This window comes from Pleurodeles waltl, chromosome 1_1 (assembly GCF_031143425.1).
Source record: "Pleurodeles waltl isolate 20211129_DDA chromosome 1_1, aPleWal1.hap1.20221129, whole genome shotgun sequence".
NCBI classification, from domain to species: domain Eukaryota; kingdom Metazoa; phylum Chordata; class Amphibia; order Caudata; family Salamandridae; genus Pleurodeles; species Pleurodeles waltl.
In genome coordinates, this window is record NC_090436.1 from 614,197,031 (window position 1) to 614,210,499 (window position 13,469).

Sequence of the window (13,469 nt, forward strand, 5' to 3'; positions counted from 1 at the left end):
ACATCTGTGAAATCGTAAGGGAAAGTGACAACTCAGTGACCATACACTGGGTGAAAACGACAGACAGTAGAGAAGTAGTAGTCTTAAACTACATGTAGTAAGCAGGTTTGTATTCTTACCTGTGTCTCACTGAAAATATTGCTGGATCACCTAGTTCCTGTTGTCGATGTCCTCTTCTTCTGCTTCCTCGTCTTCACTGTCCACAGGCTCCCCAGCTGCAACAACACCGCCATCTGGACCATCCTCCTGCAGAAAAGGCACCTGTCGTCGCAAAGCTAAGTTGTGTAGCATACAGCAGACCACGATGATCTGGCACACCTTCTTTGGTGAGTAGAATAGGGATCCACCTGTCATATGGAGGCACCTGAACCTGGCCTTCAGAAGGCCGAAGGTCCCCTCTATAATCCGCCGAGTTCGCCCATGGGCCTCATTGTAGCGTTCCTCTGCCCTTGTCCTGGGATTCCTCACTGGGGTCAGTAGCCATGATAGGTTGGGGTAACCAGAGTCACCTGCAAATGGTGAGGGACAACTGTTAGACACATACTAACCTGTAGGGATATCCCCAGACCCAGACAACCATTCCCACTGACTTGCTTCCAGGTGCTCACCTAATAGCCACACACGGTGCCTCTGGAGTTGCCCTATCACATAAGGGATGCTGCTATTCTGCAGGATGTAAGCGTCATGCACTGAGCCAGGGAATTTGGCATTAACATGGGAGATGTACTGGTCGGCCAAGCACACCATCTGCATATTCATGGAATGATAACTCTTCCGGTTTCTGTACACCTGTTCACTCCTACGAGGGGGTACCAAAGCCACATGTGTCCTATCAATGGCACCTATGATGTTGGGGATATGTCCCAGGGCATAGAAGTCACCTTTCACTGTAGGCAAATCCTCCACCTGAGGGAAAACGATGTAGCTCTGCATGTGTTTCAGCAGGGTAGACAACTCTCTGGACAACACGTTGGAAAACATAGGCTGGGACATCCCTGATGCTATGGCCACTGTTGTTTGAAATGGCCCACTCGCTAGGAAATGGAGTACTGACAGCACCTGCACTTGAGGGGGGATTCCTGTGGGATGGTGGATAGCTGACATCAGGGCTAGCTCCAGCTGAGCACACAGTTCCAGGATTGTGGCACGATGAAGCCTGTAGGTGATTATCACATGTCTTTCCTCCATTGTCAACAGGTCCACCAGCGGTCTATACACGGGAGGATGCCGCCATCTCCTCACATGTCCCAGCGGACGGTGCCTATGAAGGACAACAGCGAGCACAGAGTCAACCAACTCAGAGGTACGTACCCACAGCTTACACAGAACACAAATCAGAATCCGAAATTTGGCCTGTATGAGTGTTGAGACACGGCCTAGGTATGTGTGACACAGGTAAAAATTAAGCCTTGTGGGCCCCTGAAATGGCGGCTGCCTGGCCTGTAAAGTGGGACAATGGGATGTGAGGTAACTGCGCTGGCGTTGTACACCGTTGCGGTAGGCGGTCAAAGACCGCGGCACAATTCTGCATTGGTTAACATTGACAATGTACGCCAGCGGTGATGGTACGCACCGCCGCAGACGTGACCGCCATTTTCCATCTGTTCAATCACTCGATACCTGATCTTCAAAAGGAGAGGACCTACACTTCAAGTGCTGCTGTGACCTCGGTCTGGAAGAGACAATGGCTTGTGCGTCTGGGGAAAGGGCCCCTGCCTTCACATCGGAGGAGTTGGAGAAACTCGTGGATGGGGTCCTTCCCCAATACACACTACTCTACGGTCCTCCAGACAAACAGGTAAGTACACTGGGCGCATGCTGTATGGGCTATGCCTGTGTGGAGTGGGGTGGATGAAAGATGGGGGGGAGATTGAGGCGTGCATGAAACGACAGTGGGTGCATGTGCCACATGGCAAGGGTAGGGATGGGGGCCAATGACTGTGATGGTGCAGTTGGTAATAACTTTTCTTTTCCCCCTGTACAATTCATGTAGGTCAGCGCCAACCAGAAAAAGAATATTTGGCGTGCTATCGCCAAGGACGTCCGGACCCTGGGGTCTACCACAGACGGAGCACCCACTGCCATAATGGATGGGAGGACATTCGCCGCTGGAGCAAGAAGACGGCGGAGGCCCAGCTGGGGATGCCCTCCCAACGTGGGGGGGTGCCCGTGGCCCCATGACCCCCCTGATGTTCAGGATCTTGGCGGTGGCGTACCCGGAGTTGGATGGGCGCTTGAGGGCATCACAGCAGCCACAAGGGGGTGAGTACACTCTCATTCTGCTGATGTTGCACGCAGTGGAGGTGTCTGGGTGGGGGAGGTGGGCTGTGGGCTGTGGGTTTCCCTAGGCGAGGGTGAGTGTGCTAGTTAGGTCCCCTTGTTCTGGCAGACCCTGTGGCACCCCACCCCACCTGTGTACAGTGCCAAGTACACCTAGACGGGCTCCTGTGTCATCCATGTGTGCAGATGTCGGCCATAGCCTTGTAGGCCATGTCCCAGGGATTGAACAGTGGAGCCCAAGTGCGCGGCGTAGTGCAGGGGGCTTCTGTGTCTGTTGTGTCCGCCAACAGTAGCGGTAATGCATGCACTCAACATGTCTTTCTTCTGTTGTCCCCCCCTTTTTGTGGTCTCCCTGTTCTTGTGTGCATTAGCATCATCAGGTGGAGGAGCAGTGGCACCGGAGCAGGAGGGAGCTGCATCCCACATGGCCCTGGAGGGCCAGGCAACGGACTCAGAGTTCTCCAGTGGGACGGAGGGTGAGGGGAGCTCCACGGCGGGGACAGGAGCTGAGACCAGTGATACGGACTCGTCCTCTGATGGGAGCTCCCTTGTGGTGGCGGCCACATCTCTGCCCCCCGCAACTACAGGTACAGCCGCCACCCCCCACCAGCCCTGCCCTCCCAGCAGCCCCTCAGCCTTTGCCCCGTGCCTACTCACCCAGGAGGGTGGGCATCACCTTCGCCCCAGGCACCTCAGCCCCTGCCCCAGTCACCCCTGCTGCCCTCAGTGAGGAGGCCATTGACCTCCTCAGGTCCCTCACTGTTGGGCAGTCGACCATTTTGAAGGCCATCCAGGGTGTAGAATGGCAGTTGCAACAAACATATGCATTCCTGGAGGGCATTCATTCTGGTCAGACGGCCCTTCAGTGAGCTTTTCAGACTCTGGCCTCAGCACTGATGGCAGCTATTGTCCCTGTCTCTAGCCTCCCCTTACAACTTCCTCCACCAAGACCCGATCCCCTGTACCTCAGCCTATCCCAAGCACACCTTCAGACCAGCATGCACACACGTCAACACACAAGGGAAGCTCTGGCAAACATAAGCATCACACATCCCACAGGAACTCACGCAAGCATCACACTCATGCAGACACACCAACATCCACTGCCTCCACTGTGTCTCCCTCCTCCTCGTCTCCCTCCTCCCTCCCAGTCTCATCTCCACTCACACCTGCATGCACTACATCTACAGCCACTACTTCCATCACCAGCGCACACACCACCACACCCAGCTCACGTGCAGTCACCACCCCCACTGCCATTCACACGTCCCCGTGTCCTCTCCCAGTGTGTCTGTGACGCCACCTCCCAAGATACACAAACGCAGCCACACACCCACCCAACAGCCATCCACCTCACGACAGTCTCCAGCGCATGCACCTTCACCCAAAGTCACCAAACGAATACCTCCTACAACCACAACCTCTTCCTCCACTCCCAAACCCCCTCCAGCTACCCATCCCAGTGTTCCCAAGAAACTTTTCTTGTCCAACCCTGACCTCTTTCCCTCACCTCCCCCACCCCGTCAGTCTCCTAGGGCCTGACTCTCCAGGTCCCAACCTAGCACCTCAGCCACAACAAAATCCGGGACCAGTGGTGCCTGTAGTCACCGGAATCTGGAGTGCACCGGGCAGCAGGGAAGTCAGTGTGGCACAGAGCCACAGCACAGACAGTCCCCCACCTGTGAAGCATCAAAAGTTGGCCCGTGCCCAGCGGGAGAGGGGGAAGACTCCAGCCACCAAAGCTGCTCCCAAGGGTACAGGTGGGAATGTGGAGTCAGCAGCGACACCTTCCAAGTTGGGGAAGGTCCACAAGAAAGTCAGTAAGTCTGGGAAGAGCAGCACGGCAGAGGAGATCGCCATCATACCCACTGCCCAGGAGGCCACCACCATCATCCCGCTGCCCAGGATGCCACGCCAGCACCAGCCCTGCTGCCCAGCAGGCCACCGCCAGCACCAGCACCAGCCCAGCTGCCCAGGAGGCCACCGCCAGCACCAGCCCTGCTGCCCAGGAGGCCACCTCCAGCACCAGCCCAGCTGCCCAGGACAGGACTGCCAGCACCAGCCCCGCTGGGCCAGACAGGACCGCCGGCCCCAGCCCCAGCCCCGCTGGGCCAGACAGGACCGCCAGCACCAGCCCCGCTAGGCCAGACAGGACCGCCAGCAGCTGAGTCACTGCCAAGGACCCCGCCGCTACAAGCACCGCTGAACAGGACACCGCCGCCACAAGCACCGCTGAAAAGGACACCGCTGCCACAAGCACCGCTGCCAAGGACACCGCCGCAACAACTACCGCTGGCCCATGAGCGCCAAGGACACTGATGCTACTGAGTCCGTCAAGAGCAGGATGAAGCACTCTGGGCACAAGGCCCCCTCCAGAAATAGTGGAGAGATACATCCACTACCTCTGTCTTTGGCAGGATGAAGCACTCTGGGCACAAGGCCCCCTCAGGAACCAGTGGAGAGATACATCCACTACCTCTGTCCTTGGCAGGATGAACCACTCTGGGCACAAGGCCCCCTCCAGAACCAGTGGAGAAAGGCATCCACCTGAGAGACCGTGGCATTGCACTCCCCAGGATAATGCAGTGGGCAACCCACCCACTGTAGAGACTTGAGAGACTGTGGCTTTGCACTCCCCAGGATAAAGCAGTGGGCAAACCACCCACTGGAGAGACTTGAGAGATTGTGGCTTTGCACTCCCCAGCATATAGCAGTGGGCAACCCACCCACTGGAGAGACTTGAGAGACTGTGGCTTTGCACTCCCCAGGATAAAGCAGTGGGCAACCCACCCACTGGAGAGACTTGAGAGACTGTGGCTTTGCACTCCCCAGGATAAAGCAGTGGGCACCCCACCCCCTGTAGAGAATTGAGACTGAGGCTTTGCACTAACCAGGATTTAACAGTGGGCATGTGGCCCCCTCGTGGATTTGGCATCATGCACTCAACCGGCTAAGGTGCCCCCCCTTTCCCCTCCCCCCGAGGTGCCTGTTTTATTGCTATCTGATGCCCCTGCAGTGTTCTCTCCATCATGTTCGTGGATTGAGTGTGGGCTTCGTCCATGCCGTGTGGGCTCAGTGTTTCACGGACTTCAATGGAACACTACCTGGACTACTATTCTTGGTGTATATATTTGTTTATAGTGTATATATATTTTTGTGTTCTGGATTTTAATATATTACAATGGTTACACTCATTTCCTTTTGTCTTTGCATTCTTCCGGGGGGTTTGAGGGGTGTAACTGTAATGTATCATGCTGTATTAGTGTGTGTGTTGTAGTGGGTGAGGGTGGGGGTGTTGCGTGTGTGTGTCCCTGTTTTTTCCCTCCCGCTCCCCTGTGTCGTAGGTGCAGTACTCACCGTTGTCTTCGCCGCCGGCGTTCATGCTCCTGGTAGAGGAGCAAGCAGATGAGGGCTGGCAGGATCTGGAACTCGGGTTCCATGGCGTCCGGATTCCTCGTGGGATGTGTAGAGGTGAGCGTTTTCCCTTCGAAGTCCTGTTTCCGCCATGTTTTTGTTCATGGTGAGTCCAACCCGGAAATGGTGGCGGATTGGTAGGTTGTGATACTGTGGGCGGTACATTGTCCTCCGCCTGTCCGTTAGTGGTGACCGCCAAGCTGTTTGTTTGTACCGCCATGGCGGTTGGAGTGTTAAAGTGGCTGTCTTTGTTGGCGGTTTCCGCTGCAGTCGTAATTGCTATTTTTTTACCGCTGGCCTGTTGGCGGTCTTACCGCCGCTTTAACACCGACCACCAGGGTTGTAATGACCACCTATATCCTGTTCATTGTCTGCTCCCTGGAGTGACTTGAGAAGACTGTTGGGACAATGATTTCCCTTCTATAGGATCTAGGATTCCTAATCAACTGAGACAAATCACAGATGGAACCATCTGGTCCGGCAACATTCCTGGGTTTTATAATAGACTCAATACAGGAAACTTTGAAACTTCCCAACAAGAAGATGGCCAACATCAACGGAGAACTGAAGAAAGCCCTGAGCAATCCCAAGATATCATTACAACAGCAAGCCCATCTGGTTGCACTTCTTTCAGCATTGATTCAGGCACCCTTTCTGGCCCCACTGCACTACTGGGCCCTTTGGAGGCTGAATATATTCCACTTCCAGGAAAAACTCTCCTACCTATAACAGGTAGACCTCAAGCGGGAAGAAAAGGCTGAGATCGCCTTACGGCTATGACACATAGAGGCATGAAATGGGAGAGCAATCTTTGGCTCTACTCTAGGCCTCATCATAGAATCAGAAGCCAGCAGATGCAGATGAGGATCCAGAGCAGAGAGTTCTGTGCAGAAGAGATACAGCCATGCATATCAATTGATTGGAACTCTTGGTGGGCTTCTGCATAGTCAAATGTTGGACAAAAACCAAAGTGACCTTTTCTGTCCTAGTGAAGATGAAAGTTTTGTCTGATCTAGCAAAGGGCATGACTTCTGACACTTCTTTCAGCACTGAGTGTCAATCATGGGTGAATAGCTTCCAGGAGCGTAGAACTCAATAGCAGTTGAAGATTCTGGCAGAGGTGTTCCAAGCTATTGTGAGGTGTTTGGGTACATGCCAGAAGGATCTGTTCACATAATGGTTGAACCACTGTTACCCTGCTACTTAGCTGGGGCTGGATCCTGGTGCAGTTGTGATGGACGTATTCCTTCAGGATTGGGGAGCAATGGCTAATTATACCTTTCCCCCTTTCTCTATGATAACTAGAATAGCGGCTCAAGTGAGGCATCAAGGACCAGAACTAGTTCTCATCACCCCAACCTGGAGGTCACAAGTACTGTTTCAGATTCAGATAGAACTTTCCTCAGATTTACCAATCTGTCTTTCCCTTGTTACAAGCATTCTGTGTGATCCGATTGTCATTCTCTCCATCCGGTGCCCTCACAAGAAGCTATACAATGTCTTGGCATACTTAAAAAGGCATTCTGTTGACTTAGGGGCATATTTTCAAGGAATTGATGTAGGGCAGCACCGCCAGTCTTTCGACAGCATTGCCCTACTCCAATTCAAAAGGGCAGAAATGCAACGTGTTTACAAGCTACAGTGCATTTCTGTCCTTACCCCCTACGCTGGTACACAATTTGCTGCCTAGCACCAATGCAGACACCTTTGCTCCACGGTGCAAGGGTGTCTGCTTTTTTAGCAGCATTGTTTTGGTGCCGAAAAGGGCACCTTCCTGCACAATAACAATCCAGAGAGGCTTATTGCTCTTGTTTATGTATGCTGAAAAATGCAGCACACATAGAAAGAGGAAGCAACAAGGAGAAATAAAGATGTTTCTCCTTGTTGAGCCTGCTCTGGGGAGGTGTACAGTTTTGAAGCATTACCAGGTATACAATTTTTTGTAAATCTGGGAATGTGTCAAAACCCATGGGTGTTGCATGGGAACACCCACTGCAAAGCCCATGGAACGCCCCCCTGGCTCACTGTAAGGCAACAAAGCAAGTAGCGCTGCGCTGCCTTACACCATATCTATGAGGCTATTAAAAGGCATATAAAGTGGCTTCGCATGACCTCGTATATATGGCTCTGCACTATGCACCACCGGAGCGTCACAAAACGTAATGCACCAGCGGTGCAACACGCTTGAAAAAATGCCGCTTAGTGTTTAGCCTGGAAATACGCATCTTCCAACAATCTGCTAATTGCCTCACACGTAAATTAAGAGGCACTCGCTGCATTTCATTTTATAGCTTTCATGTTAAAGGAGTGTTGCTCTGGGTTTGAAATGAAAGTGGAGTGTGGGAGGTAGACCACGCACTAGCTTAATTTGGCAGATAAGTGTGGCCTGGTGTGAGACTGAGGGGTAGAGATTTGTTCTTACCTCCACTTATTCATCCCAATTTAAGATAATTCTAGTTCTTTCCTCACCTAATACAGGTTATCACTGGATTCCGATGGTGTATGTTAATATGGGAAGTGGTCTTTATTTCTAGTTTAACTGTCCCCACCCTGCCCCCCACACCACACACCCTAGAAAGCAGTGGACAGCCGCTGGAGAATTGGAGTAAATAATGACTCAAGAATAACTACTAAACATACGGAGGCACAGAAACCCTACCGGTAAAGAGAGATCACGTACCACTCTTCAGTGCATAATATACACTCCTGTGTTGACTATGTTTTGGTGTCTGCTCTCTGAGCACACTCATGCATGTATCTAGCCCGCACATACTCGGATCATTGTTTAGTGTTAGTGGAACTAAGCATCTTTAAACATCGACTCCCCTGTTTCTCATGGAGATTTCCTTCTGAGTCTTTGTTGGACCGAGTTTTTCAATCTGAAATCTCTACTGCTATAAAGTGATTTTTTGACAACAATTTAGCCGCCATTGAGCATTGTTGGAGGCACTTAAAGCATATACCTCGGGGATAAGCATAGCCAAACATGCAAATGTTCGGCGATCCATGAATAGCAGTTTAGCTCAGCTTTAACAGGAAATCAGTTCCTTTGAACGGTCTCAGGACGAACATAATCTGCATAAAATACAGTCCAAACTCAAATAATTTCATGAATTTGCGGACATAGAGGTCAAATATATGGGCAAATACACTGTAGCCAGAATATATGGTGAGGGAGCACAGTCAGGTAAAACTCTTGCACACTTGATGAATCCTAGGTTGTAGGAGAGGATTGTGACCTGCACACAATCTTCCAAAGAGGACTACCTTTATGATTCCTCCTAAATAGTGAAGCACTTAAAGAAATATTATGAGGAGCTATAAGTTTCCCAAGCTAGCCCTTTGTCAACAGATATCACTGACATTAACGAACTGACCATGTACTGGTTTGAGGAGGAGCACACGGAGTGTCCACTTGCCTCCCCGGGTCTTGAAGAATGTAATTAGTAGAATGCCTAATGGTTGTGCCCTTGGCACAGATATTCGTATTACTAATTTTCAAAAAGAATATGTAGATGAGCTGACCCCCCATATTATGACACTCTTTGAGACTGTGGTGGATAATAGCCTCCCATCCGCCATGCATAAACTTTGATGGCAGATATTCTTAAACTGCATAAGCCAGCAAATCTTTGCTCTTTGAGAGAGACCAGGTATAAATACAAGCCTAGTATTGCCCAAGTAATCAGACCTTAGCCCTGGGCGACGACTGCTATTAATCTTAGAAAGTTTTTTTAGCAGACTTTAGCAGACTCTCAATTAGATCCTGATACATATATGTTTCGGGATGCTGAGAATGCATTCTACTCTGTTGAATAGGAATGTATTTTTGCAGTACTAATGAAGCTGTTGGTAGGGGAGACATTCCTTAAACTGGTCCAATTATTGGTTACGGATTCTGCTAGAAATACCTCCCGGTTCTTTATGAGATAACGCAATATGCAGGCCTGTGAAGTCTGAAAATGAATTGTGACAAGACCCTTCTCTTCCCATTGACTGAAGTTTCACAGCAATGACCACTGAAATTCCCCTTTAAATGCACCCCTAGCACGGTTTTTACTTGGGCATTAACGTGCGTAGAGACTCCATGGTTATTATAAACAGGGACTGTGCAACAGCCGTTGGACACCATAGATAGATGAATCAAACTACCTTGGCTGGGAGAACTGCCATCACGAAAATGGTGAGCTTGCTTCACCTATTATATTATTTTTTAATGTTCCTGTGACCCTGACCCAGAGGTTCTTTTGAAATTTGCGATAATTAATGATTTGACCCATTTAGGAATAGAACACATGCATGCAGCAGGTTTCTCCTATACTCCCCTGATATAAGACTAGAATGGTGTGCCTGACTTCCGATATGCTTGGAGAGCAGCATATGCAGATTCATAGTCGAGGTCTGACTTTAATGTCATGAGATATACTCTTTGACTTTAGGATTTGCAGGAGCCTTTGTTTGTTAATCACGAGGTTTTCTGCGGAGCCTCCATCCTTTTCATAACTGGCTGATTTAACACATAGGTGGTCATTACGGGCCAGGGGTAATGTAGCGTCCGTACCGCCAACAGGCTGGCGGTACGGAGGCCCTCATTACGACCGCGTCGGTAGCGCCGCGGTCGCACCGCCGGGGCCGGCGGTTTCCCGCCATTTTAGCCTCGGCAGTGATAATCCGCCAGGGCAGCGCTGCAAGCAGCGCTGCCCTTGGGATTATGACATCCCTACCGCCAGCCTGTTTCTGGCGGTTTGCACCGCCAGGAAGAGGCTGGCGGTAAGGTGTGTCCTGGGGCCCCTGGGGGCCCCTGCACTGCCCATGCCACTGGCATGGGCAGTGCAGGGGCCAACTAACAGGGCCCCGGCCAGCTTTTCACTGTCTGCATAGCAGACAGTGAAAAGCGCGACGGGTGCAACTGCACCCGTCGCACGGGTGCAACACCGCCGGCTCCATTAGGAGCCGGCTCCTATGTTGCGGCCTCATCCCCGCTGGGCCGGCGGGAATGTCATAATGGGGGCCGCACGAGTGCGGCTGCATTGGCGGCCGCATGGCGGTTACCGCCTGGCGGGCGGCGGTAGCCGCCCGCAAAGGTCGTAATGACCCCATAATCTCTAATCTATATGCTTTTACATGAAGCTGTGCCCCACTGGTCCCAACTGAGATGGTAGTCCAACCTTGATCAAGAAATAATAGAAGAGCAATGGCTGTTCGGCAGTTCGCCTATTAAAAATATTTCCTTGAACAGTCGACAAAGAATGATACAATTTAAATGTATACAAATAATTTATGAGAAGGTTGCATAGGTTTGATCTGCACTGCTATGCGCAGGGACAGAGGTCTTCTTAATAAAACTGATGACTGGGTAAAGGATTTAACATATTGCACTACTACGTCAGATAATTGTAACATGCTTGTGCAAACAAGATCTAGGCCTAGAGACATCCTGGCCCCATTGCGAATATACTTGGATAAATGTACCTCAAAACACAAAATGCTGATATCGACAATTCTGTCTAGAAAGAGAATGATTGTATATGTGACAATTATGCGTTCCTTCCCTAATGTTGTTATTAGATTTACGCATAGATCATACATTGGCACAAGTCTGAAAGACCCACTGCTTAAATGAAGTTTATTTTGCGATTATTACTGCTTCACACGTTTTGTTATTGACTGCCATGCCCATATGACTGTGTTAGTGGTGGATTGATACCTTTCTTCGTCTTTAATTTTCACGTCTTCCGTTTTAGAAATCAATAAATTCAATACAATTATTTAAAAAAGAGTCAGCAGAGAGCAGAGTGTGATTGGCAACAGTAAAGCACAGGATAATGTTCAGGAAGTATCATAAGGTAACTGCAGCAGGAGAGCACAGAGCGGGTGCCCTGGGGAGTACAAGGCGGAGTGCTTCAAGGGGGCATTCTGGGATGTGCCTCAGAGAAGCACTGAGTAATTTATCACATTGGAGCAGGAGTGCTGTGCATCAATAGAACACTGGGCTTTGTGCAGTTCAAGGACTCGGGGCTGCGTGATGGGAATCAGGGACCACGGGGTGTTGTACAAAGGGTGCACGTGGTGAATGATGTACAATGGGGAAATCGTCAACATGACCCATGTCATAGGAGCAGGTTAAACATTTCTTGAGTTTTTTATTCGACGACATTTTGAATGCTGCATTTTTAAAGCCTACACTTACGGGAAAACAATATCTGCAAGTCCCCGAGTGCAACATTCTACATGCTAAAATAATACAACTGTCTGAAGGTGTCAAAAATGGGATAGATTGGGTAAAATTCAGTTTGGCATGGTTTTATTTTGTAAAATAATATATCTCACTTTAATGGTAACGTGACAGTCCATTTCCTGCTGCTGCTATAAAATTCCCTCTGCTTTTTGGTGCATGATAAATATATTAGAAGTCAGAGGCTCGCAGTATGAACCTGGGGAGGTATCGCACTGCCTGCCTCACATCACCAGATTTCATTTACTTTCTACTCTGGTAGAAAAGAAAACTGCAAATGCTCTTAAAATAGTGCAACAGAGAAGCAAAAATCTGTTCTTGAAAAATGATGCTAGCTTCTCAATCTAATCACGGTGCCAGCATTTCCTCTTCTCACACCACTGCCCTAATTAGATATTTTCTTTCTAAGTATTTGGCCTAATTGCATTCCATTGCGCGGCATCTATGAAGGCAAACCTGAAGTGCTAGATTCATTTGCAAGGACGAGTGTGCATTTAACAGTGGATAGAAATGAGGTATCATGGCGTCCTTACAATGCTCCCAAATGCATTTAAATGTTGCGATTAGAAGAAAAATGTATTACACTCACACCTTTCTAGTTATTTCTCCACTTCATAATTATCTCTGGATGGACGTTAGTGCATCAAAGCTCCCGCAGCACTGTATCTAGAGAAGACATTGACCACACCAGCCAGCAGAAACATCATTTTCACAAAACATACCACTGTACTGCCATACTTACACTTATTGAATGATGGAATTCTGTGCCGCAAAAGTCCACATAAACTTGTGTCCTGTGCTTCATTGTTGTAAATGGTCGACGAAGATTCGTTGTTAAAACCAATCAAGGCATACTTTTGAATTTCCGAGGTGTGTGCGCTCACACAGATGTCTGCAAGCACCGAGCTGTAGAAGTAGATAATCTCCCAGGGCCAGGACGTGAGGTCAGGGAGGCAGTCGTCACCCTATATACATTTTGATAATACAAATATAGAAGTTGTTTACATCTGCGCCACGGCCAAATTCACTTTGAGATGGTAAATAAAATACACATCATTCATTTTTTAAAGTAAATTCCACATTTATTCGGTCAAATTTCTTAAATGCAACTCCTTTCCTTTGCAACTGTTACGTTATGCTAGTAACATACTACAGAGGTCCTTCAAGTTTAACTAAGGGTTTCATAGGGCTTCTCCTGACTGAGCCTTAGGTCTGGGCACTGCACTATCTGGAACACGGGCGCGAGTTTTTTTTCTTGCTCTCTGAAGGCCACGCCTCTAGACTGAAAAGAAGGGACTTTCAGTAGGAATGAGGAGGGGTGTAATTATCAGGTTAGAGTGAGTTTACATGTTTAATCTGGCTGCCACAATGGTATCCATTGTAGGTTAATGCAGGAGTCAGACTCAATGAGGACACGGCTCTCATTGTTTCGTCCAGGTAGAGGTCCCTGGTAAACATATGGCATTTATTTCAATTGGCAGCTCTCTGAATGCCCTTTGTTGATACTCCAGCTTATTGTGCTGCTGACGGAGACATGTTT

General features: G+C 49.5%; 1 protein-coding gene across 2 annotated transcripts in view; it reads right to left on the reverse strand.

The window, feature by feature from the left end:
- The window catches only part of TMEM232 (transmembrane protein 232), a 756,305-nt gene that overhangs the window by 517,269 nt on the left and 225,567 nt on the right, over positions 1-13,469 (reverse strand). For both annotated transcript variants that reach the window (XM_069226429.1, XM_069226419.1), the window contains exon 10: positions 12,672-12,894. In XM_069226429.1, the coding sequence (XP_069082530.1) occupies positions 12,672-12,894 (223 nt within the window). The remainder of the gene's footprint in view (positions 1-12,671; positions 12,895-13,469) is intronic.